Raw genomic sequence first — 23,942 nt, 5'->3', positions numbered from 1 at the left:
TCTGGCCAATGGGATGTAAGCAGAAGTCTGCTCGGGGCTTCTGGGAAAACATGTGCTTTATCTGATGTGGCTATTAAGTGGCCTTTTTCCCTCCCCACTTCTTTCTCTTTCTATCTTGAATGCAAACATGATGGCTGGAGCAATGGTAGTTGACTGGTGACCATGCAGCAACAAGACTGAGAGGAAGGCTGGGAGAAAAGCAGAGACGCCAGGCCTGCCACTGTGGTGCTCAACCTGTTCTTAGCTATGTCTTTGGGTGGGTTAAGTGACTGAGTCTCGTTCCTTATGCTATAAAGTGTGGCTGATTTCACCCTCCTTCCTTTTGGTGTAGGGGTGAGGATGAAATGAGTGTAAGCACATGTTCTGGGTGTTCTGGGAGTGTGCTGGGCAAACAGAAGCTGCTTAATAAATACCAGCGTAAAATCAAAAGGCTTTCTGGAAGATGTGCCTTCTAATGCTCAGCATAGCTGCCCCCTGCAGGCCTTACCTGGCTGGGGTGCACTGTACAGATCTTCCTGCAGGAAGGGCATGGAACTGACCACAGACGGGGCTCGGGCAGGGTACACAAACTCCGTGGCCGCAAAATCCCCAGAGGAGCTGCTGAGGATGAACAGGCGGGGTGCGAAGTTAAAACTTCCAGGATCTTTGAAAGAAAAGAGAACAAAGCTGAAGATATCATGTGCATCCAAGTAAATTCCAGATGAAAAATGAATGTAAAATACGAAATAATTCAAAGCACTGTGGAAACACAGGTAGGATTTATCTGAGCTTCAAGGTGGAGAAGGCCTTTTAGCAATTGCAATAGTAAAAGAACGAATCAAAAGGAAAAATAATGCATTGATTATAGAAAAATGAAAAACAACAATGCAAAATTAAAAAGAAAAGCCAAGTAACAAATGGGAAATATTTGTAATACAGCAACTAGTTAATATCCTTAATACATGAAGGGACATACATAAGGAAAAAATAATAAAATGTACAAAAGACACAAATAGAACACTCACCAAAGTAGAAACTAAAATGGCTAAAAAATATAGATACATATGCATATATATACACAGATATATGTATGTGTATATCACACATTATGTATATAAGTATACATATATATGTACTTCCAAGTAAAACAAAACAATGCTTAGCTATCTGTCTCCTTTCATCAATTTGGCAAAGAGGAAAAAGATAATATGTTGAATTTATGATTGTGTTGAGAAATGAACGCTTTTGTATATTGCGAGTGAGAATACAACTTGGCCTGAGCTGATACATGCTATCAGACTTTCATGATGAGCACGGCAGTTCCACATCTAGGAATTCCTCTCAATTAGGAATGAATGTATAGGATTATTTTAAAAAGTATTCAAACTGCATTATTATATAAGGGAGAAAAATCAGAAACAAGAAACAACTCAACTTCCCAGCTGCCAGAGACTGTCAGGTAGAGAGTGGCATATATTCACAGAATAATAGAATATCTCACAGCCATTAGATATCTAAATTTTAATAACTTGGGAAATTATTCATAATAAAGGAAAAAAGCAAGTTACAAAACAGTAGATCCACATATTATTTTTAAAAATAGATATTATAGCATAGAGAAATATGAATTCTGTTACATCTAAGAAATGTGGTTATAAGTGACTTCATTTCTTTTTTTAACTTCATAATTTCAAACGTCTTCTAGGCATTATGTTTAAAAAGCTATATAAAAGTTTATAAACATTGAGGGGCAGAGTATTATGAAGCAGTTATGAGGATACTCCATTGCTGCCCAGCCTTGGGCAACTTGATTAACTTCTGTATGCCTCAGTTTCCTCATCTGTAAAAATGGCACAGTGTTGGGTTGTACTAACGGAGTTACTATATGTAAGGTGTTGGCTGGTGTCTGGTTTGTTGGAACTGCTTCACAAAAGTTCACTTTCTTCTTATGTTCATCTGTATTTTGAGAACAGCTGGGAAAGCACCCATATACACACCTAACCTCACCCCGGTGAACGGGAGTGCCTATTCTATACAGACACGGCCTTTGTATTTCCAAGCAGGTTAATGACTGAAGGGCTCTGGAAAGGGGATAAGAGGTTGGCTTCCTTCCCCAGGTCCCACTCCAACACCCAGAGGACTACTGCTTCTCAGGTGGCAGCTATGAGGAAAGAAAGAAAATGGTGCCCTGAGTCCCTAAGACCCTGGAAGATGGCTTGGTCCCCAGGAAGCCTTGGGAGCTGATTCGCCAGGGGGAATTTGAAGTCTTGGTGTCCAAGTTAAACTCACCCCCGGAAAGAAAAATACTGTTCAATCGGCTGGACATAATACTCATCACACTAGATTTCAGACAGACTGAAGAATTAAGATAAAACATGAATGGGGCACAGTGGTTCAAGCCTGCAATCCCAGCATTTTGGGAGGCTGAGGCAGGCTGATCACTTGAGCCCCGGAAGTCGAAGCTGCAGTGAGCTGTGATCGCACCACTATACTCCAGTCTGGGTAACAGAGCAAGACTCTCGTTTCCAAAAATAAACCAAAAAGCCAGATCGCAGGCTGTGGATGCCACATTACCTTGAAGCATGCAATCATAGGCTTTCCTGTCTCTCCTTCCCAAGGCGTCCCAGAATCCGAGTGGCTCGGAGCCTTCATCACACTCGTGTATTGTGACTTTGCTGCTACTATGCAGTCCTGCTTCCAGAGGGCATCTGCAAGGGAGAAAGTCCAAGAGTTCTTTATAAGTCTGGAGAGCGCTGGCGACCCAAAATTATTATTACTATTATGATAACAGCTTTATAATAGCTTTATTGAGATATAATTCACATGTCATAAAATTCACTTTTTTTATGTGTACAGATTTTAGTATATTCACAGAGTTGTGCAACTGTCATCACTAATTTCAGTACGTTTTCATCTCCCGGAAAAGGAAGCCCTGTACTCATTAGCAGTCACTCTGCATTTCCCCCATCCTTAGTCCTCAGAACCCACTAATCTACTTCTGTATTTATGGACTTGCCTATTCTGGACATTTCATACAGATGGAATTATATATGTTCTTTTGTGACTGAGTTTTTTAACTTAATGTGATGTTTTTAAGGTTCATCCATGTTGTAGTATGTATCAGTACTGAATTCTTTTTTATGGCAGCATAATATTCCAGTGTATGGCTTTGCCACATTTTTTTCATCCATTAATGTGTTGGTAGATATTTGGGTTATTTCCACTTTTTGACCACTATGACTAACATTGCTATAAACCTTCATGTACAAGTGTTTTCATTTCTCTTGGGTAGATATATAGGAGTAGAGTTGCTAGTCATATGGTAACTGTATGGTTAAATCTTTTGAGAAATTGCTAGACTGTTTTCCAAGGTGGCTGTACTGTTTTACAACCTCCCCAGTAATGTGTAAGGGTTCCAATTTTCACATCCTTGCCAATACTTGTTATTGTCTGCTTTTTTAAAATTTAAAATTTAAATATTTGTGGGTATATACTAATAGTAGGTACATATATATATGGGGTACAGACATAAAATTATTCAAAACTAAACCTGGAGATCAGTTCACCGTCTCTTCTACTTTCTAAGGAAAAGCAATTCTTCCTCATGAATGGAAAAGTGCTCTGCGGTTTATGAGTGTGTGTGGTGCAGGAGGGGAAGTTGACTTGCCCCTAGGGAGGGATGTTTAATCACATCTAATGTGTCATGAAAATTACACACATTTTTATATAGAACAACACATATTGACTATTTCTTGTCTTTCTCTCCTGCTAGAACATGAACTTTATGAGGACAGAGACTTGGGCTTATTCAACACTAAGTCCCCAGTTCCTGACTCCAGTCCTTCGGGAGTTAGAAGCAGGTTGCCCAAAGTTTGTGTTGTAGAAAAACCATTTTTCCAAGATTTATAGGATAAGTCCTGTACGTCCAGATTGCTTGGCGCCATCGGGTACTCAGTAAATGTTTACTGAGTGAATATGTGAATGAGCTCTTCGTTGTTTTTCTTTTCCTCAGTGGTCCAAGTAAACCCTCTGATGGGCCCCAAATGCCTTGGGCCACCTCAGGGCACGTGATTTCTCACCCCTCCCCCTGCCCTAGCCCACAGGTAGTGTTTTCAGATGTAACATCTTGTTTCACATCTGCCTCCCTGTGGAGAGGTGACCTGCTCTGTTCTCTTCTCTGCCCTCTCTGTGTAGTGTGTTTTCAGAGCAGACACAGGGGCCCCGGCCACTGCCCTGTTCCAGAACCCAGAGAATGGGGTTCACCAAATCAAACTCTGGTGGCATGTTGTGCCCCTAGGAAGCTCTTCACTTTTACTCACTGAGGTCCTCACGGGTCTCAGTTACCTCCTGAATGCCTGGGTGACACCGGGCTTCTTTGGCAGCTTGCAGTGTTTATTTTGCCTGTGTGGCTTGAAAGCACAGAGCCACAGCAGCAGACCACCCTAGCAGGGGGCCGGCCACCACAGCATCCTCCCTGGGCTGTGGCCTTCACTGCCCTTCCGGTTCCCCTCTTCCCCAAGGTCCCCACTCAGTGCTGTCTCACAGTGTGCTGAGCCTTTGCAAGTGGCCAAGGGCAGGTGCCTGCCTGGGAGGGGAAGAAAACCCAACCCGGAAGTGCTGTACCCGGGAAGTGCCCGGAGAGTCCGATCCCTCCCCAGTGCTGCTCTCCAGAATGGGGGACATCTTATCGTCTGACACAGGTGGCAGTTTCCCACCCTCGTCTTTAGCTTTTTAACACTCCGCTGTTCTGGCAAAAGAAAACTCAAAATCCCTAACAGGTATTTGAAATGTGCTCCCTTTAAATATCAAAGGCCCCCAGGCTTCTGATCCACAAGCAGAACGGCAACTATGAAGAAAGAACCCAGAGTGCTCGCGAGAGTCACTCCCTGGCTCCTCACCTGCATTAGCTCACCCAGCCAGGTAAATCCTCAGACCGCGAGAGCGGCCCCCAAGTCGGAGGTCTGGACTGGGATGTGTGTCCTCTCTGCTTGGCATGTCAGAGGCGCCCGACCACGTTCCCAGCCATCCCTTGCTGCAGTCACTTTCAGCAGCCTGGGATCTGCTGGGAGTCTTGGTAGCCCTGAGCCTGCCCCGTCCCTCTGGGAAGCCCGGTGTGTGGGGGCCTCGTCGCAGACACAACACTCACTGTTCCTTGATCTTGTTCGCGGCGGTCCTTCCGACCTCTTTCGTGTGGGCCTGGGCTTTGCATCCATGCCACAGGTAGATGAGGGCCTTGTTGACGTTGAGCACCACCATGGAAGTCCTGGACCTCAGGCTGCTACAGTGACAGGCCACTTCCAGCAAATTCCCTTCCACGGGCACCTCTCCGCGCACGCAGTACAGCCGCCACTCACCTGCAGGGGGCACCAGCGGCGCGGAGGAGTCAGGACGTGAGCAAGTGGCAGCGAACGCCGCCCTTCATGGTGCCCGCTGTGCCGCCCACGGCAGCCACCTCCATCCAGGGCCAGGGACTTAGGGGACTAGAGGGGCTGAGGCACTGCGCAGGGAGCCCTGCCAAGCACTGAGGCATCAGGCCTTCCTGCCACCCCCAAAAGTGGGTTCTTAGGTAGTTAGAAGCAGGTGATCTGAAGTTCACAATGTAGAAAAATCATGTTTCCAAGATTTATACAACAAGTTCTATAATAGGCACATTTTAAAAGGCTCTAGAGCTAAGATTTTTTTTTGTGGGGGGTGGTGGTCAACAAAATTTTCATAATTTATAATAGAAGAACCACTGATTTTTCTTTCCTCCTAAAAACAGCAGACAGAGGAGGGGAGACCACCTTCCAGCCTCCTGCGTGCAAAGGTGAATCCTCGAGTAAATCCTCCAGAGAGAGGCGGGTCACAAACACCCATAGAGCTGAGTTATCAGGCAAACCTCAGGAGGCTTTCAGAGGTAGAGCCACAACTAGATGAAGACAGACTCACTTTCAGCCCCCAGCTTATAAAAATTCCTTCCAAGACGGGGAAAGGCAAAGTCGAATTCCAGCAGTAAAAGTGACTTACTTTGCACATTTTCTTCTTCCTCTTCCCGCCTCCCGGAGTGCACCACCATCCCCCCCTGGAAACACTGCAGGAAACAGGGGGGCTCCTTTCCCTGGAGAACTTGGACCTTCCAATGTAAACAGAGGTAAATAGGTAACGGGCGTGGGGTTTTCGAAGTCCTAAAAACAATACATGCCTCTCATGGAGAATCTGAAACATATCAAGATGTGCAAACAAAAGCCAGTGCTAACACTACAGCCTAAAGAGAAGCTCCGCGAACGCTGCCGTGTGCGGCCTCCTCTCAGGGTGTTACTCAGGGAGGGTCTTCTTTTCCTAAACAAAATCGGAGCCTTGCTTTATAGTGATGTACAGCCTCATTTTCTTTACATAATGTTGTTCTGTCAAGCAACATTCTTTTAAAACATGACTCCTGATATTTTAATGGTATTTTGTGGTTATTGATGTCACAAGACTGATATAAACACATTCTTAACAAGATAGCTCTCAGCAATGAGAATGACTCATCGCTGACTTGGTAATCATTCTACGGAAAATATATGGTTTGCGGCCATCCCAGCAGTCCACTCAGCCTCTCCCTTGCTGTTAGAGAAGGCTTTTCCTTCGGGCGTTATCTGCACCATGAATAATGTTAGGGTTGAGTCACCTCCGTCTAGGACACCGTTACTTAAAGAAGAAATGTTTCCTGGAGCTGGTAGTCAGGGGGCACTGAGGGGAAGCATTTCTCACTGTGAGTTAATTTATCAATCTCAGTGCCCATTTTGCATAACCAATTGCCATTTCTTGGCAGTATTTCATATCTAAAATGATTTTCCAGGGTTGGATCATGGCTCACACCTGTAGTGGTGCACGCCTGAAGTCCCAGCTACCCAGGAGGCTGAGGAAGGAGGACTGATGGAGCCTGGGAGGTCAAGGCTGCAGTGAGCAGTGATGGTGCCACTGCACTCCAGCCTGGGTGACAGAGTGAGGCCCTGTCTCAAAAAAATAATACAAATACAAATAAAATGATTCTCCATCCACTGGATTGGTAACAGGTAAAATGCTCAAATGAGAGAGATTAAGACTCAGACTCTGAGGCTGATTTTGAAGGCATGATAAAAGCATTTTCATTCATGGTCTTTACAAAAAAAAATAAAGGGGGCCTGGTGCGGTGGCTCACGCCTGTAATCCTAGCACTTTGGGAGGCTGAAGCGGGCAGATCACAAGGTCAGGAGATCGAGACCTTCCTGGCTAACACGGTGAAACCCTGTCTCTACTAAAAAAAAAAAAAAAAAAAAAAAATTAGCCGGGCGTAGTGGTGGTCGCCTGTAGTCCCAGCTACTCCGGAGGCTGAGGCAGGAGAATGGTGTGAACCCGGGAGGAGGAGTTTGCAGTGAGCCGATATCGCACCACTGCACTCCAGTCTGGGCGACAGAGCGAGACTCCGTCTCAAAAAAAAAAAAAAAAAAATCTATTAATTAAAAAAAAATAAAGGGGTAGTTGAAATGATTATTAGGAATAAATTTAAATGCAACTGTTACCAATACCATTTCTAAAACATAGTCCATAGTAGAAAATATTTTTTAGGGAACATGATTGGTTCTTGGGACAGTGGAAGGCTGGGTGAGTGTGGATCTATTTCTGGCAAGAATGTCTCTGCAGCCTTCCCCCCTGCTATTGTTAATCACTCATCCAGGAGAATACAGAGGTTTGCACATGGCATTGCCCTGTTGTCGAAGAATCCCAGAGTTAAATCTTAATGGCTGGTACTCTGTACTGAGCGGACGAGACCCAGGCAGAGATCATCTGAATGTTAGAGACATGTTTGCAGGCCTCGGATCTGGGCAGCAGTCCCTGCCAGGCACGATGCAGGCCCTGGGGTTAGAAGGCCATGGGGTTGTAAGGGCAGGGCTGCACGGTCTGTCATGCTCGTAGGGGATCATGTAGCTTTAGGTGGTGAGAAGTGCTGTGAAAATAAAGGGATCAAGTGCAGGGACTGAGAATGATGGGAGAATGAGAAGGCTGTGGATAGAGCAGGGGTTGGGGGCAGGGTGTGGGTGACATTTGAACAGAAACCTGCCTCATAAGAGGCAGTACACAGGGGTACGTATGTAGAGGCAGTATGGAGTAGGCAGGGGAAGTTTCCAGATAGTGGAATGAGGCATAGGGCAGGAGGTGAGTGGACGGCGGTGGTCCGTGGAACAGGAAGAGGCTGGAGTGGCCTGCGTGGAGGAGAGGAGCAGGAGGAGCTTGGAGAGGTGCCCGGGGCCCACCACGAAGGTGCTGGAGCCCCGGGAAGCCACTTAGACTGCAGTGTGTGTGGCAGACAGCAAGGGAGTGACCCAGTCTGACCTGTTCCAGAAAACCCACTCAGGCTGCCGTGAATACAGGTGATGGTCGTTCCCAGTCCTTACATTCACCTGATACTTCCTTCAGGTAGATTCGTGTACATGGAACAACTGATCAAAGTTTTAAGGTTCTCTTGACAAAATTTCAGGATAGCTGCTCAAGTTACACTTCTCACCCAAAACACAGCATCCTCATCCTACTGAGGCCTTGCCAGCTGGCCCTGGATCTGTTCTTTAAAAAATCACCACCATTGTGAGAAGTGGATGATGGCATCTCTTTGTTTTACACACAGTGCCTTGATTGGTTAGGTGGAAACCTTTCAAAGTCACCCGTCGGCCATCTGCACTTGTCATGTGGATTTCCTATTTGCAGATACAACATTTTCTCTGGGATCATCTTACAAAAAGTGGGAGGAAGAAAGAAATGGGAGGCACAGCCTGAAATCTGCAGAAGCCAGACCAGGACTGAAGTGCTTTGGGTGACATGGTCTTCCATTATCAGAATCATGTTGGGAGGGACCAGGCCGAGCGCCATCGGCTCCCAGGAGAGGACGCTCCTCTCAGTCCCTGGGGTGTAGAGCTCCCCAGGACTCACCTGGGCCCCCCTTTCCTCGTCCAGCTCCACCGTCATCAGCGCCGACGTGCCCTTCTCACTCACTGTGGAGTGCCGGCCTTGCCAGAAGAAGTAGACGCACTTCTCTTTGCCAGCCGCCCTCACCGAGTGCTCTCCCTTCTGGCGACTTCCCACTGCAAACACAGAATGGCAGACGGACAGGTCAGCAGCTGACACACCTGAGGAGAAGCAAATGTCTGGCTCACTTCCCCAGGGCCTGCGAGGACCCGTGGCAAAGAGACAGCCTCAGGCCTGGGGCTGGGGAGAAACCATTGGCACCTGGAGGGAAGGTTGGTCACGCCCAGGAGAAGAGAGAAATCACCTTCCTTCCAGCTCCTGACCCAGAGCTTCCAACGTCGGGGGGGGAAAGGATCTGAGGGGCCCTCTTGGTGCCCTGAGAAAAAGATGTGTCATCCGGAGGGGGCGGCAGATCACTCCAAGTGTGCGACACAGTAATTTCTTCAAACTACTTGGTGAGGCCAGGTGAGTAGCTCATGCCTGTAATCCCAACACTCTGGGAGGACTGCTTGAGGTCAGGAGTTCAAGACCAGCCCAGGCAACATAGCAAGAACCCACCTCTAAAATAATTTAAAGAAATTAGCTTGGTGTGGCGTTGCACACCTGTAGTCTTAGCTACTTGGGAGACTGGGGCAGGAGGATCACTTGAGCCTAGAAGTTTGAGACCGCAGTTAGCCATGATTGTGTCATGGCACTCCAGCCTGGGTGACAGGGTGAGACTCTCTTACAAAAAAAAAAAACAAGTACTTGGTGACTGCCAGAGCAGGACCAAGGGCTCACACAGACACAAACGCATTTTCCATATTACGCCACTCTTCGGCAAGAGATTAGCTGGTAGGGAAAAGATATTAAAAACACTAGCAGGGCCAGCTTTAAGTACAAAGGAAAAGCTGCAGGCTGTTAAAACTATTCTAGTAAAAAATACAACTTTGAAGTTTTCAAGTTCTGTCAGAAATGAGGAGATAAGTTGCTGACATATCACTTGAGCATAAACTAATCTGAGATTTCATGTCTGTCACCAGGGCTGTTGCCGGGATTAAATAAAAATTAGCCAGGCATGGTGATGTAGTTGGAGACCATCTGGCCAACATGGTGAAACCCCCATCTCTACTAAAAGTACAAAACAATAGCTGGGCATAGTGGTGGGCACCTATAATCCCAGCTACTCAGGAGGCTGAGGCAGGAGAATTGCTTGAACCCAGGAGGCAGAGTTGCAGTGAGCCGAGATCATGCCACACAGCACTCCTGGGACTACAGCTGATGGTCCCCATGGCTGGCACCACACAGGCACTCAGTAAACATGAGCAGCACAGGAGGCAGATGAGACTGCTTGGTGTGGAGAGCAGTCATGGGGAGGTTACAGGGTCTCCCTCTGTCACCCAGGCTGGAGTTCAATGGCACAATCATGGCTCACTGCAGCCTCAGCCTCCTGGGCTCAAATGATCCTCCCGCCTCAGCCTCCCAAATAGCTGGGACTACAGGCATGCTGTAGGCCCAGGAGTGCCGTGTGGCATGATCTCGGCTCACTGCAACTCTGCCTCCTGGGTTCGAGCAATTCTCCCGCCTCAGCCTCCTGAGTAGCTGGGATTATAGGTGCCCACCACTATGCCCAGCTATTGTTTTGTACTTTTAGTAGAGATGGGGGTTTCACCATGTTGGCCAGGATGGTCTCGAACTACATCACCATGCCTAGCTAATTTTTATTTTTAACGTTTTGTAGAGATAGGGTCTCACTATGTTACCCAGGCTGGTCTCTAACTCCTGGCCTCAAGTGATCCTCCAAAAGTGCTGGAATTATAGGCCAAATGGGCATTTTAGACGTCGTTACAGACATCCAAATCTCTACCTGTAAGAATATGTCTCACTCTAGATTCCCTTCACTCATTCATGCATTCAACAAATATTCACTGAGCGGGGACTTCAGGATTCGGGGCTACAATGACGAACAAGATGATGAACAAGACAATGATGAAATTTCTGCTAACTTAGCAACACTTTGCCTTTGAATAGCAATCTCACTCTTCAAATAGTGAACATCTGTTGCACTAAATAGATTACTGAGGAAAGATATGTTTCAAATAGATCATAACCGTTTATAAAGACCTTGAAATCTGTTAGCACTCAAATACATTGTGTAAATACATATTCACACTTAAATAATCAACATCACATCCTAGCATTGCAAAGAGACCTGAGTGTATATACCCAAAACAGAATTGTAGCTCTTTTTAAAATTACTTTTACTTTAGAGACAGGGTCTTGCTCTGTTGCCCAGGTTGGAGTGCAGTGGTATGACCATAGCTCACTGCACCCCTGAACTCCTGGGCTCAAGTGATCCTCCTGCCTCAGCCTCCCAAAGTGCTGGGATTATAGCTGCATGCCACCATGCTGGGCTCATTTTTTATTTTTTTGTATAGACAGGGTCTCTCAGTATGTTGCCCCGGTTAGTCTCAAACAATGTTAAGTGATTTTCCCACCTCAGCTTCCCAAAACTCTGGGGTTACAAGTGTGAGTCTAGAATTTTCTTTCTTTAAAGATATTTTATGAAGCAAACATTTCACTAGTTTTCGTGACAGTTTTCCTGCACATATCCAAATTTAGTCCTATATGCAACTTAATTTTTCATATGTGTATTCATTTTTAATTTTGGCAATGTAAAGATTAAATTTTTAGTGGTAAGAACTTCTGGGCTATTCCTTTTTTTTTTTTTTTTTTTTTTTGAGACAGGGTCTCACCCTGTCGCCTGGGCTGGAGTGCCGTGTGGCATGATCTCGGCTCACTGCAACCTCTGCCTCCTGGGTTCAAGCAATTCTCCTGCCTCAGCCTCCTGAGCAGCTGGGATTATAGGTGCCTGCCACTATGCCCAGCTATTGTTTTGTATTTTTAGTAGAGACGGGGGTTTCACCATGTTGGCCAGGATGCTCTCAAACTCCTGACCTCGTGATTTGCCTGCCTCAGCCTCCCAAAGTGCTGGCATTACAGATGTGAGCCACCATGCCCTGCCAGCTATTCTCTTTACAACCTTGATTAGTTACCTAATTTAAAGTGTGGACATGTTATGCCATCAAGGCACTTTCAAGAATAAGTTTGGTACTAGTAGTTCTATTTAGGAATAACAGAAAACACAAATGTGAAGACTGTTCATGGTTAAGTATCCTTGCCTCAGAGCCACCTATTTATAGAAATTAAACCCCTTTCGCACCCTGGAGGAGCCTGGCTCAGCATCCCTGGGCACCTCGAGCAGCTGTCCCCTGACCCTGCTGGAGTGCAAGCAACCCTACCCTGCAGGCGCTGGGCCAGGACACTGACCCCAGCAGGACGGCCAGCATCGGCCAAGCGGAGGCTGTACCACCTGTGCAGCTGCTGCTTTTTGCTGACCCTCTCCCAGAAGTGCTCCCTGAGCTCTGACTCGGTCCTGTTTGCAGGTGTGCTGACCCTCTCCCAGCAGTGCTCCCTGAGCTCTGACTCGGTCCTGTTTGCAGGTGTGCTAACCCTCTCCCAGAAGTGCTCCTTGAGCTCTGACTGGGTCCTGTTTGCAGGTGTGGCTCTTGTGGGCACAAGTGATAGAGGAGCCGGACGAGTGTCACCAAGGGGCCAGAGCTTCCGCGTTGGCTACAGAGTGACTGCAAGTGCCATCGGGCTGTGCTTCTGCTGCTGGAGGGATGGTCTGGAATCTGAACGCTCCCTGCTTTAACTTAATTCTCTAAAGCTGGACTTTTTCTAAGTTGTAAGTCAGCTGGAAAAGATGTTGTTGGAGCTGGCTGGGAGATGTCCATTGTGTTTATTGGGAAGAAATGTAGAAAGGAATCACCTGGGTCAAATCATATTTCCTAGGGGCCTCCAAGTCAATAGTCCATGAAAGTCTTTGAACTCTTCGCTTTATTTTTAATTAAGTCACTTTAACAGGTTTACTCATTCATTCACTCACTATTACCTTCTTTTCCCCTCATAACTAACAGCTAAAGTAAGAAAATGGCTAAATTAAACTATGTCTGGTTTTATACAACACGATTTCCCTTTTTGCATTCTAGGAACGGGCACTCCAAGTGCCTTAATTTGTTCTTTAAAGCTCCCAGTTCCATTACTCCAAAGGTGAAGAGATCTGCCTGCCCCAAAACACACTCAATTCCCTATTATTGTCGTCTCTGGTAACCAGCATCAGAGATGATCACTGTACATGCCACCTCTGCACAGGAGCAAGAGCGGAAATCCACGACAGTGACTCTTCAGAAATTATTATTTTGGGGAGATCCATGTTATCTCATCCTCAAGTTAAAAACAGTAATTATGCTGTTCCTGCTGACACGTCAGTGATGAGTATTTCCTGCACCTACAATGTGAACACAGGCCAGGCACCTGCTAAACATCACATATACCTGATTATAAAGTCCTGTGAGCTGAGTACTATAATCCCTATTTTCCAGCTGAGAAAACCAAGGCACAGACAGGGTAACTTTACCCAGCCCACACAGCTGGTAAGTGAGGGCCTGAGATTCTGAATCCCAGGCTGTAGGGCCCCAGCGCCTGTGGCCTTCCCTCAAGGGACACGGCTCCTTACGAAAAAGGAAAGGAGCAGTTCCAATTGCTTGCTCATAAGAAATTAAGCAGATGAGAAATGCCACTCCCTTTGGGAGGCTGAAGTGGGGGATGGTTTGAGCCCAGGAGTTTGAGACCAGCCTGGGCAACATAATGAGACCCCATCTCTACAAAAAATAAAAAATTAGCCTGATATGGTGGCACGTGCCTGTAGTCCCAGCTACTTGGGAGGCTGAGGCATGAGGATGGCGTGAGCCTGGGAGGTTGAGGCTGCAGTGAGCCGAGATTCTGCCATTGCATTCCAGCTTGGAAGACAGAGTGAAACCCTGTCTCAAAAAAAAAAAAAAAAAAAGAATGAAAATAGAGAAAGAAATGTCCCTCCCATTGGGGTTCCTTGTCTGACACCCCACTACTCCCTGGAAGGAGAGGCTGGAGCTGCCTGGGTCCTGGAAGAGCCCATTCCTGCTGTTTAAGAAGCTCCTGAAGTTTGGTGTGTTCAGCAGCCTAGCCTCAAGTTGCCTTGTGCTGGTTCAACCCTGACCTGCTCCACGGTCTGGTGACTGGGATCTTTGGCCCATCCTTGTAACCAAACTCATGGCTCCCCACATCCTGTGCTGGAGCCCCACTCTGACTCCCTGCCTGCAGAGCGGGTTAACAGCACAGTTGGGTTTGAAAAGAGGCAGGCCTGGGTGTGAGTGTCCAGCTCTGCTGCCTGCTAGCTGTGTGGCTTCAGGCAGGTTCCCTGATCTTACTGTCCTGGTCCTCATCTGAGAAATTAGCACCACAGCAGAACAAGTCTCACGGAGCCCGGTAGGCACTCAGTTAGAGACAGGGTAAAGCCCCCAGCATCATGCCCCAGGAGGCGAGGGGACCTCTGGGCCACAGCCTGGCTCTGCACAGCACACAACCCCATCGGCCATGTACTCAGCGAGGCCCGCCTGCTGGCTGTTCCTGCACTTGCTTTATGTCATTGATACCACATGCGTCTTGGAGACAGGGTCCGAAATATCTACTTGGTCCCTACAAAGTGTCTTCCATAGAGTAGGTGCTCAGGAAATGTCAGCTGATGAATAGATACATCTTGTATAAATCAGGAAAGAAATCACGTGGTTCTGAGCCTGCAGTTTTCTGATCAGCAAACAGCTGCCTGTGCTTCCTGTGGCCCCGGGGGCAGGTGCACCTGCACAGCAAGGGGGCTGTAAAGAGGCGAAAAAACTCTCTTCTGAGTTGAAATCACAGACCTGTGACCTGCATGCTCTCCTAAATGGGAAGGGGTGAGGAGCGCTGTGGGAAAGGCTCCTCCTTGGCAAGGAAAGGGGTGATTTCTCTAGAGTTCACCGGGCTCCCCCTTTCCCCAGCGCCGAGCATCCAGGCGAGTGTTTTGCAATAGGGTCTATCACCAACAGGAATCGAGGAGAGTTTAGACTCTGCATTTACTACACCAAACCCACAAAGCACCATCCGTGCTCTCAGTCTCGGGAGAAACAGCCTCTTTCACTTTTCAAATCAATCTTCCGTGCATGTATTGACTATAATGTTACAGCCCATTTGGTTCCAGCTTTAAATCACGAAGATATGCTGTACTTGACCACTTTAACTGAAGCAGCACACAGCCACATGGGAAATATCATTGAGAGGCCAATCATCTCTTTCCCAGAAAAGCTCTGGGGACAGGGGCAGGGGAGAGAGAGAGGGAGCCGAGAAGACTTGATGTGCAAGTTCAATTTCTACAGGTGAACACCAGTGGCCTTGGCAATGCTAGGTTGTTAGGAATTTGGTCTTACTTCTTTTCATCTCTGTGGTTTACTAGGTGGCTCTCAAAGGCACATGACTGCAGTGCCCCACTGCACACACCCAGCAGAGAGCACAACACAGCTCATTGGGGAAGCTGGCTCCCGCAGGGCTGCCAGACCAGCCTCTTTCAGCTGGAAAAAACCATAAGCGCTCACTAACCTGCCGTGCTCACCATGAACTTCCACTTGACCACATAGGCATCCCCCTCGTGGAACTGCCCGATGCTCTGTTTGGGGAGCCTGCTATAGTCAAATTCTAGGATGTGCCAGACATCCACGGAGACACTAGTGATCTCAAACTGCCTCCTGTCATGTCCTTCCACCAGGCCATAGCCACGGCCGACGTTCACCCCGTCCAGGATGGTGCCTGCTGTCGTCTGGGGCATGGACACCATCCGTGTCACATCGTACGGCTTGACATCAGCCCTGGGGTCTTCCTGTGGGGAACATGAAGACATCGATTCAGTTGCCTGTTTCCACAGTCATTCCTTGTCACACTCAATGCTGCTTCAGCTGTTCATGGGACAGCATAAAAATACAGCTTCCATCCTCTATCTCAGGATGTTTAACTGCAGTCAGGGAAAGGCTGCATTTCCAGAAAGACTCTGGGAGGTCTGAACACCCATTGCCACAACAGCACATGGATGCCCGAGAACAGGTGCAAACCAGACTCTTCACCTCCCCGAGTCAGATTAGAATTGGAGGCCTGTCTCCTGTTCTATTAGTGAATCCTGGGAAGGCTTCCTAGCTTTAAGGGTGTGTGTGTGTGTGTGTGTGTGTGTGTGTGTGTGTGTGTGTGTCCATGACTTTTTTTTTTTAATTAAAAAAGTATTTTAGTTGACACATTATTATGAGTATGATTTGATGTGTTGATACATGCATCTGTTTTATGGGGAAGGGCGTGTGGGAAGGAGATGGGAGAGGGAGGATAGGGAGATGTTGGCCAATGGGTACAAAATGACAACCAGAGAGGAGGAATGAGCTCTGGTTTTCTCCTGCACAGTGGGGTGACTGTTTTCCAATACTGTATTGCATATTTCAAAAGAGCTAGAAGAGAAGATCTGAATGTTCTCACCACAAAGAAATGATACATCTGAGGTGATGACCATGCAAACTATCCTGATTTGATCATATTACATCAAGGCCACATTTGTTGGGACCCGAACCAAGCCCTGAGGTTTGAGACTTGGTCACTGGAATACCTTGTGCTGGGCAAGTTCCCCGGGGTTCTTCTCATTCGGTCTCCTCAGTTCCGTCCAATCCAGAAACTTCTCTTTGAACAAAATCGTCTCATTGTGTTCAGTAAGTCTCCCAAATATCGCCCAGTCGGGCCGCCCCTGTCCTTTTCTGCAGGGTGGGGGTGGGGGTTGGGAGAACAGACAGGAAAGGAACCAAGATTAAGCCAAGCTTAAACAAAGGAATCTAAAACACATGCGGCTACTGGAAAAACCCTCAAAGTACTTAAGTACATATAAAACAAATGGTTTATTTTCCTGCGTTTTACCAAACAATGACATTTTGTTATTTTAGTCTGAAGTCTTGCAAAGCTTTGTGTCCACAGAGTCTTAAATATGCTTGAATGTGACATGAACCATGTCAGGACTAGACTTCTCTTACATTCCGGCAAATTTTTTTTTTTTTTTTTTTTTTTTTTTTTTTAGAGATAAGGTCTTGCTCTGTTGCCCAGGCTGAAGTGCAATTGCACAATCATAGCTCCCTGCAGCCTCGAACTCCTGGGCTGCAGTGATCCTCCTGCTTCAGACTTGCAAACAGCTGGAACTGCAGGTGTGTGCCACCATGCTTGGCTGATTTTTTTTTTTTTTATGTGAGACAGGAGTCTTGGAATGTTGCCCAGGCTGGTCTTGAACTCCGGGCCTTAAGTGATCCTTCCTTCTCAGTCTTCCAAAGTGCTGGGACTACAGGCGTGGGCCACATTCTAGCAAATTCTTGTCTTTGGGATGCCCTGGGGTGGCACGTTGGGTGGGGATTTTGGCAAAGGCAGGAGCCACGGGGAAACCTCACTTGTCTACTTTAACCGCCCAGTCACCTGCAGACACTCACCAAGTTTCCCTTCCAATTAATTAATAGACATAGGGAAGCTACCTAGCTCCTCCCTCAATTCTCTACTATTTTATGTCGTGTTACAGCAAAGCTCTCCAGAGTACGGAGATTCTCCCGTCACTAAAATGAACACACTTTCATAGATCATGAAGTGCCTTTTTGTGCACTTATTTCTAAGCCACTGGCCAGGGCAGCAGACATGGAGAGCACGGAGAGATAGGAAAGAAAACGGCACAGCGCCACCTGTAGGTCTTGTGTGGCCGTAAGATTTCAGAATTTACACTGTCCCCAAGAACACAGGTATTTTAGATAAAGGTAGAGCTGAGAAAATATGCTGTGGAGGGCGTAGCCCTGGAATAATATGCACGATCTCTTATCCCTCCACATCCATCTTCGGTTGTGAATCCGGCCCGGGATGCAGCCACCCCTTAGAGCAACCCGCCCTGCTGCTCCTGCCCTGCTGTGCTACTGCCTCAGTGGCTTCCTGCTTCGTCAAGACCACAGCTGCTGATGTCACAGCTGAGGCACATCAAAAAGGCTGCCTGATTCAAAGAAAGCTGCCGGATAAATCATAGAACACAGACACTTCCACCTCGTGCTCTTGTGGGACTTTGGGAACCAAACATAAGCACCTATGGAAAATGCACACGGTCTTGAAAGGCTGTGGTCTTTATCAGAAAATATCTGAATGCCTGTCTCTTATGTCAGTCCTACTCTGCAGGCTTGCCAAGATGATGATTGAAAGAGTTCTTGGTTTCTGCTTTAGAATCTGTCGTTTATGTTTTGAAGCGTCGTGAGCAAGCCACGTGGCAGATTGCAGGGTGAGGGGGACGAACCTGGGCCAGGAGCCAGGTGTGTTTCTCTCCCCGCTTCCCTGACTTACAGCTGGAACTGGGCTCAGTGGTTTCAGCCTCGTTGCTAAGAAGGGCTGGGTGTGTAATCCTGGCTGCATCTTAAAATCCCCGGGAGCTTTTAAGACATATTGACACGTAAGCTCTAACTCACATGAATGGAAAACACATCTCTGGGGCTGGGCTGAGCAAACGCATCTTTTTAAAGGCCCCTCAGGTGATTCTGTCTCAGAGATGTTGAAAACCAGTGGGTTAGGAGCTCCGTCATCTACTTCCAGATCTGTGATTACGCCATTATTAAATACAGTTGGCCATCACATAGATTTTATGCTTTAGCCTGTTTTTTTTTCCTTTGCTATACCAAATAAAATCGTTTGAGCTGTAGTTCCAGTCCTTAAAACAACAGTTGTTACCATACTGATGTTAAACATTAGTGCATTTGCTTAAAAGGGACTTGAAAACTTATCGCACTGCCATACCTTTTAATGGTTTCTACAATCATTAATTAATAAGAAAATCAATAATTGGATTTTACAGCAGGAAACTAGGCAGGAAAGTTGAAATTCATAGACCAGTTCAATGGAAAACATTAAAATGTACTGTGTGATGCCCAATATTCTACGCTGTTTCATGGTTCATTGGTTTCTAATCTATTGTAATGGCACACATAGTTAAAAAGCCTATTTTTTTTGGTCTGATAGTTGAAAAAACAACAATCTTCTGCATGTAAGAATTCTTTTTTTCATAGAGTTTGCACATACTCTATTGAATTGCCAAAATGACTTTAAAGAGTCCAGTACATGCAGGGAATATTAAAATTGCAATCATAATTTTAATACCATCTTCTCCCCCTCTTCCCTTCCCAAAGGTATAAAGACATAAACATGTCTGCTGCCAAATAAATCCTGGACTTTGAGGGTGATGCTGGGAAGGTAAGAAATTAGAAGGAGGCAGGTTGCTTTTGCACTTTCAGATCAATGGCTGAATTCCAGACCGGGAAGCCTTTCAGATCTGCATGCATTTGTTTCAACATTTGCTGTTCGTCTGCCACAGCAGCACCTGGGACGCCGCAGGGGAACTGGCAGCTTTTCTTGCTCACTTCAAGAAATCAACTGTAACAAACCTCTTCCAGAAGACTACAGCATCCATATTTCCACAATAGTTAGATAAAAGTTAAAGAACGGTTCCTTTTGTGACTATTCACAGTCCGCTGCATATAACCGTTTATGAAAACTGAACCCTATAAAGAGCGAGAGTAGAGGACTGTGGTGAGAACGGAGGGATCGAAGGGAATCAGCTCGCTCGGGGAGCCGTCCCCAGGCGGTGGCAGGAGTACCTGGGGATAAGCGGATTGCATTCTCCAGGATCCAGGGGATTGATGTCACAGTTCTCATAGTCAAAGGTTCCATTCCATAAGTGCTTTGCCAGCTGAAATGCTATTTTTCGTTGTGCTAATGTGACTTCTTTCCCATGCCATACGTAAACTTCACTACCAAAATCAAACACCAGTACCTGGGAGAAATGGCACAAAAGAATTTGTTAACTTCAAGAACGTGCAACAGTTGAATCAGGTGCAACAGGGTCTCTGCTGACAGCGACTCAAACGGGAGGAAGACAGAAATCCCAATGGGGCAACCAACGCAGACACAAAAACGCCAGGAGATCTCAGCTGGCACTGCCCCGTCAAGCCAGCCGCTGCCCTGGGGGCATGATTCCTCCTCCCAGTGTCCTAAGTGGCCAAGATAATGTTCTCTCCTCTGAACTCTCAAACTGCTAACAACTTGTGATTCACAAGAGTTCTTTAGGTACATCGTCCTGTCGACTTCCTCTCTCTCTCCCCGATTCCTCCCCCTCTCATGTGCTCATTCATTCACTTAATATATACACAGAGGCCACTTCACATATGCCAGGCACTCATGGTCCAATGGTGTCTTCCCTCCTGTACACAATTCCAAAATCCTTAAGGGCAAGGATCAGATCATAACAATACACACAGGAGGGGTTGATTACGAAGTGTTTGCCGAATGAATACATGAATGTAATGCTATTTCTTATTTTCATGGTTCATTTTATTCTTTCTCCTAGAATGATTTCTCCCTTCACTTCCAGCAATTCAAATTTTGCTTAACTATAAACTCGGCTCAATTTCACTTTCTATGTAAAATTATTCCTGAAAATTTCTTTTTCTGTGACTTTTCCCTCATGTAAATGCCCATACGTATCACACAGTCAACCTTGCTCCAGATTACATTCCTTCTAATACTCTTCTGCCCAATTAAACTTAAAGGCCTGTGTGTCTTCCACTTTCTCAACACTTAGCATGCTTAATGGTACTGGAAATGTATGTAATTAATAAATATTTACTACTGTGACAGGACAAAAACAGCACATTAATTGGGAAATCCATAAATTATATATACGTGCATCTAGTGTTCCTCAAACTTAAGGACTTAAAAATGTTTTATTATAATGTTTATGCAAAATGCAAAAGATAGGGCTAAGTAATATTTGTATTTTGCCTAAGACATAAAAGCCTTCAATGATCCATGCCACCTCTAAATGATATTCTGGATTCCATATTAGCATTTAAGATATCAGTAATGGTTTGAAATCACAAATATCCTTTAAAAAACTGTAAATGTTCTACAATGGGTACTGACACTGGCTAACCTTTATTGGGCACTTACTCTTTAATTTATTGGGCAGCCTGTGCTGAGTGCTTTCAATATGCTTTCTCATTGAAGGGCAGAGCCCACAGACTGTACCTCTTTGGGTTGCAGAAGGGAGCACTTTGGAATTTTCCCCCAGTAGTCATCATCAGGAACAAGTTTGTCATCCATGAGACGGTAAATGCAGTTAGTTTCTATTATGGCTGCTTCATAGAGTTCATCTTCTTTTGGGTCTCCAGCAGCTTGGGGATAAGAACAACAGGAGGGCATCACATTTTATGTTGCAAAGTAGCTGGTTTAGAAGAATGAGCTAAGGGAGATGAAAGGAGATTCAAGTCTTGTCAATCTCTGAAGTACAATGAAGTCTTACATTGGTAACTGGTTTGGCCACCCAGAAGCTTCCAGAAGTCTTTGGCTGCATGAGTGTGTGTATTAATTCCTTCTTCGATGGTTTGAATATAAGTAGCTCTACAACCAAGTTCCCTCTTTGTCTGAATTAAAGTTGCAAGTTCTGAGGCCTAAAAAAAGAGAGGAACACAATTACCTGGGTAGAAAAGCCCTTGGCTAGACAGAGTGGCACATGTCAAAACCAGAGGGAGAAGCTGTGTGCCTGCAGGGAAAGCCTTGTGATCATGGGTGTGGGTGGATGCTGGTTACTGGGTATTTTCAATGACCTCAAGAAAAGGTAACCAAAAGACCAGGGAGTATCAATTCTTTAGAGCAACAGTTCTCCATCTTCAATAGGTCACATGTGATGCTTTAAAAAAACACCATTCTTTGGGCTTTACCCCATGACAGTCTCATTCAGTAGGTCTATGGCAGAACTTCACAGCTACCTGGGATAAAGGACTTTAAAGGGGGCCACTTCCTTTTTTACACAGGAGTAAGAAGGAACCCGGGACCTAAACACTTGGGTGTAGGTCATAGTCCTAAAACACTCCATTTAAACACGTAATGAAGGCTTGTTTGAGAGACATTCAGGAAAAGAAATCCTACCTATCCCTTCTCATTTGAATGCAACACCTGGCGTTTGAGAAGCTTTGTGACTGACGCCAGGAAGAACACTCCACTGGTGTGTAAAGGAGAGGTTAGCTAAAGCATTTTTATTTTGCAGGTACCAACCTTTGCCTTTTCTATGACGTTTGCAAACTCTCCTACCCACAGGAAGCAGCAGTGGGGAGAGAGCAGGAGGAAGCAGTCCCCACTGTTGAGCGCCGAAGCTCGAGGTTCCACCAGCCTGGTCTGCACGTGTCTTCTTCCTGAACACAAGGCAGACAATCACCGTCTTTCCAGACAGAACGGGGACAGGACGCACCCACATTGGAAGCATCTCTGCTGCAGACACTTTCACTTCTAAAGAGTCTTGTCTGCTGATAAGAGTGCCCATGCCCAGGATGGCAGCAGGGGGATTTAGAAAGGGCATCATGATGGCACTAGCAGCTGCTTGTGTGGTTCGTGCTTTCCCAAATGTCACCCGCTTCTCAGGACCATTATCAGTGTCACGTGTGTGGGTTAATGAGGGCTCCCCCTTCCAGGGAGATGAGCGCACAGGCTCCTCTTCCCTCCTTCACTCTTCTCCGGGGGCCTTTCTCTCCCCTGGCCACCTCCTGCACCCAATTACATCTGTGGCCCAGGCAAGGGAAGCCACGCCTTCAGGAAGGGTCAGATCTTCCCCTGGGGAGTTTCCACTATGAACCCTAGGGGCCTCTCAACAGGAAGGATGGAGCCACCACCTTCTGTGGCTTTCAACACCTTTTCCTAAATATTTGTTGATTTTGAGCTTTCCACAATTACACTGATCGTGTAGTCTCTGGGTTAGGACTCAGGACAGAGATCGGTTATTTGAGCTTGTCACTGGTCTTTTTAAACACACACAATAGGACAGCGGTCATGCAGAAAGACGTGGGAAGCCCTCCTGGAGGGAGAGGCTATTTCCTCCATTCACATCCTGAAGATTCATCTATACAGTGGCCGCCAGGAGGCAGCCGAGTCTCCCTCCTCATGGCCCAGAGCCCCCCTGGTTTGTCTTAGGAATCTCCCTGGCTAGTCTTTGGAATCTCCCTGGCTACGGACAGGAAGGGCACTGGAGTGCAAGGCAGGTGGGCTTCATCTGCATCCACCTTCCCTTGATTCCTTCCCTAAGCTGTGTCTTCCTCCCCGGTTCTGTACTGACTCGGGGAGGACTGGGCAGGGAGCAGAGAGCCCCTCTGATGACGCAGGGCACCTCTGGTAACTGCATGGATGTTTGGCCACCACGTGGGGCATGGGGCACCAGGAGCAAAAGCTGGGATTCCGGAGTGGGGGGACCTGCGTTCGAATCCAGCTGTGCCACCCAGTAGCTGCTGGGACCCCAGACACATTCCTGCCTCTGGAAGCCATGATGGGCAGAATACTTCCTATGTCATGGGATTGGGGGAAGCTTAAGAGACAGGAGGTTGCATAGCAAGGAACACACAGTAGGTTCTCAAAAAGCGTGCGTTCCCTTCCCGGCACAGGCGATGAATTACACAGTCAGGAAGCTTTATGTGACCAGACAGAAACCACGGGCCCTGAGTCACCGTGCCAGGCTGCTCTGAAATACCTTTAATCTGCAACAGCATCAGCCTCTTGTAGGGCACAGCGCTGTTGTTGGAGTTCTGTTCCGTCAGGTTGACGCTCCGCAGGCTGACGCTGCTGAAGTTTTCTTTACTGGCTAAACCCGCCAGGGTGACTTCTGAGAAGCTGGAGTTGGAAGACACTGGGCGGGTTGAATAAGGAAAGACAACGCAGGAGGTTCAGTTACAGTGACAATATTTACAGTCAGAAATTATTCACAACTGACTCAACACCTTTGTCTTTTCAAGTTAATCCTGAAAGGGAAAACATAATCAAGTTTGATTAAATGTGCAATTCAGTGCTTAACCACCAGTTAAGAATTAAATACAGCATTGAAAATATAAACTGCTTGTTGACAAGTGTCACACCGCGCTGTGCAGAGGGACAGGAATTGAGTGATGATGTGGACCAGCCACTTTAGTACAAAACCAGGAGCCGGATTCACTTGTTGCAATTCCACTGGAAGCTGTTATAAATCCTAACAACTTTTAGATGCT

General features: G+C 46.6%; 1 protein-coding gene across 19 annotated transcripts in view; it reads right to left on the bottom strand.

Moving 5' to 3' along the window:
• The window catches only part of LOC101023645 (supervillin), a 275,253-nt gene that overhangs the window by 6,948 nt on the left and 244,363 nt on the right, over window positions 1-23,942 (bottom strand). For all 19 annotated transcript variants that reach the window (XM_021943146.2, XM_021943147.2, XM_021943148.2 and 16 more), the window contains 12 exons: window positions 23,432-23,587; window positions 21,973-22,109; window positions 21,221-21,368; window positions 20,947-21,092; window positions 19,518-19,693; window positions 16,472-16,616; window positions 15,430-15,706; window positions 8,905-9,056; window positions 5,986-6,091; window positions 5,126-5,333; window positions 2,554-2,687; window positions 488-643 (listed from right to left, as the gene is read on the bottom strand). In XM_021943146.2, coding sequence (XP_021798838.2) covers window positions 488-643; window positions 2,554-2,687; window positions 5,126-5,333; window positions 5,986-6,091; window positions 8,905-9,056; window positions 15,430-15,706; window positions 16,472-16,616; window positions 19,518-19,693; window positions 20,947-21,092; window positions 21,221-21,368; window positions 21,973-22,109; window positions 23,432-23,587 — 1,941 coding nt within the window. The remainder of the gene's footprint in view (window positions 1-487; window positions 644-2,553; window positions 2,688-5,125; window positions 5,334-5,985; window positions 6,092-8,904; window positions 9,057-15,429; window positions 15,707-16,471; window positions 16,617-19,517; window positions 19,694-20,946; window positions 21,093-21,220; window positions 21,369-21,972; window positions 22,110-23,431; window positions 23,588-23,942) is intronic.

Source organism: Papio anubis, chromosome 11 (assembly GCF_008728515.1).
Source record: "Papio anubis isolate 15944 chromosome 11, Panubis1.0, whole genome shotgun sequence".
Lineage (NCBI taxonomy): Eukaryota > Metazoa > Chordata > Mammalia > Primates > Cercopithecidae > Papio > Papio anubis.
Note: the sequence above shows the minus strand (reverse complement) of the source record. Positions and strands in the feature narration are given on the sequence as shown.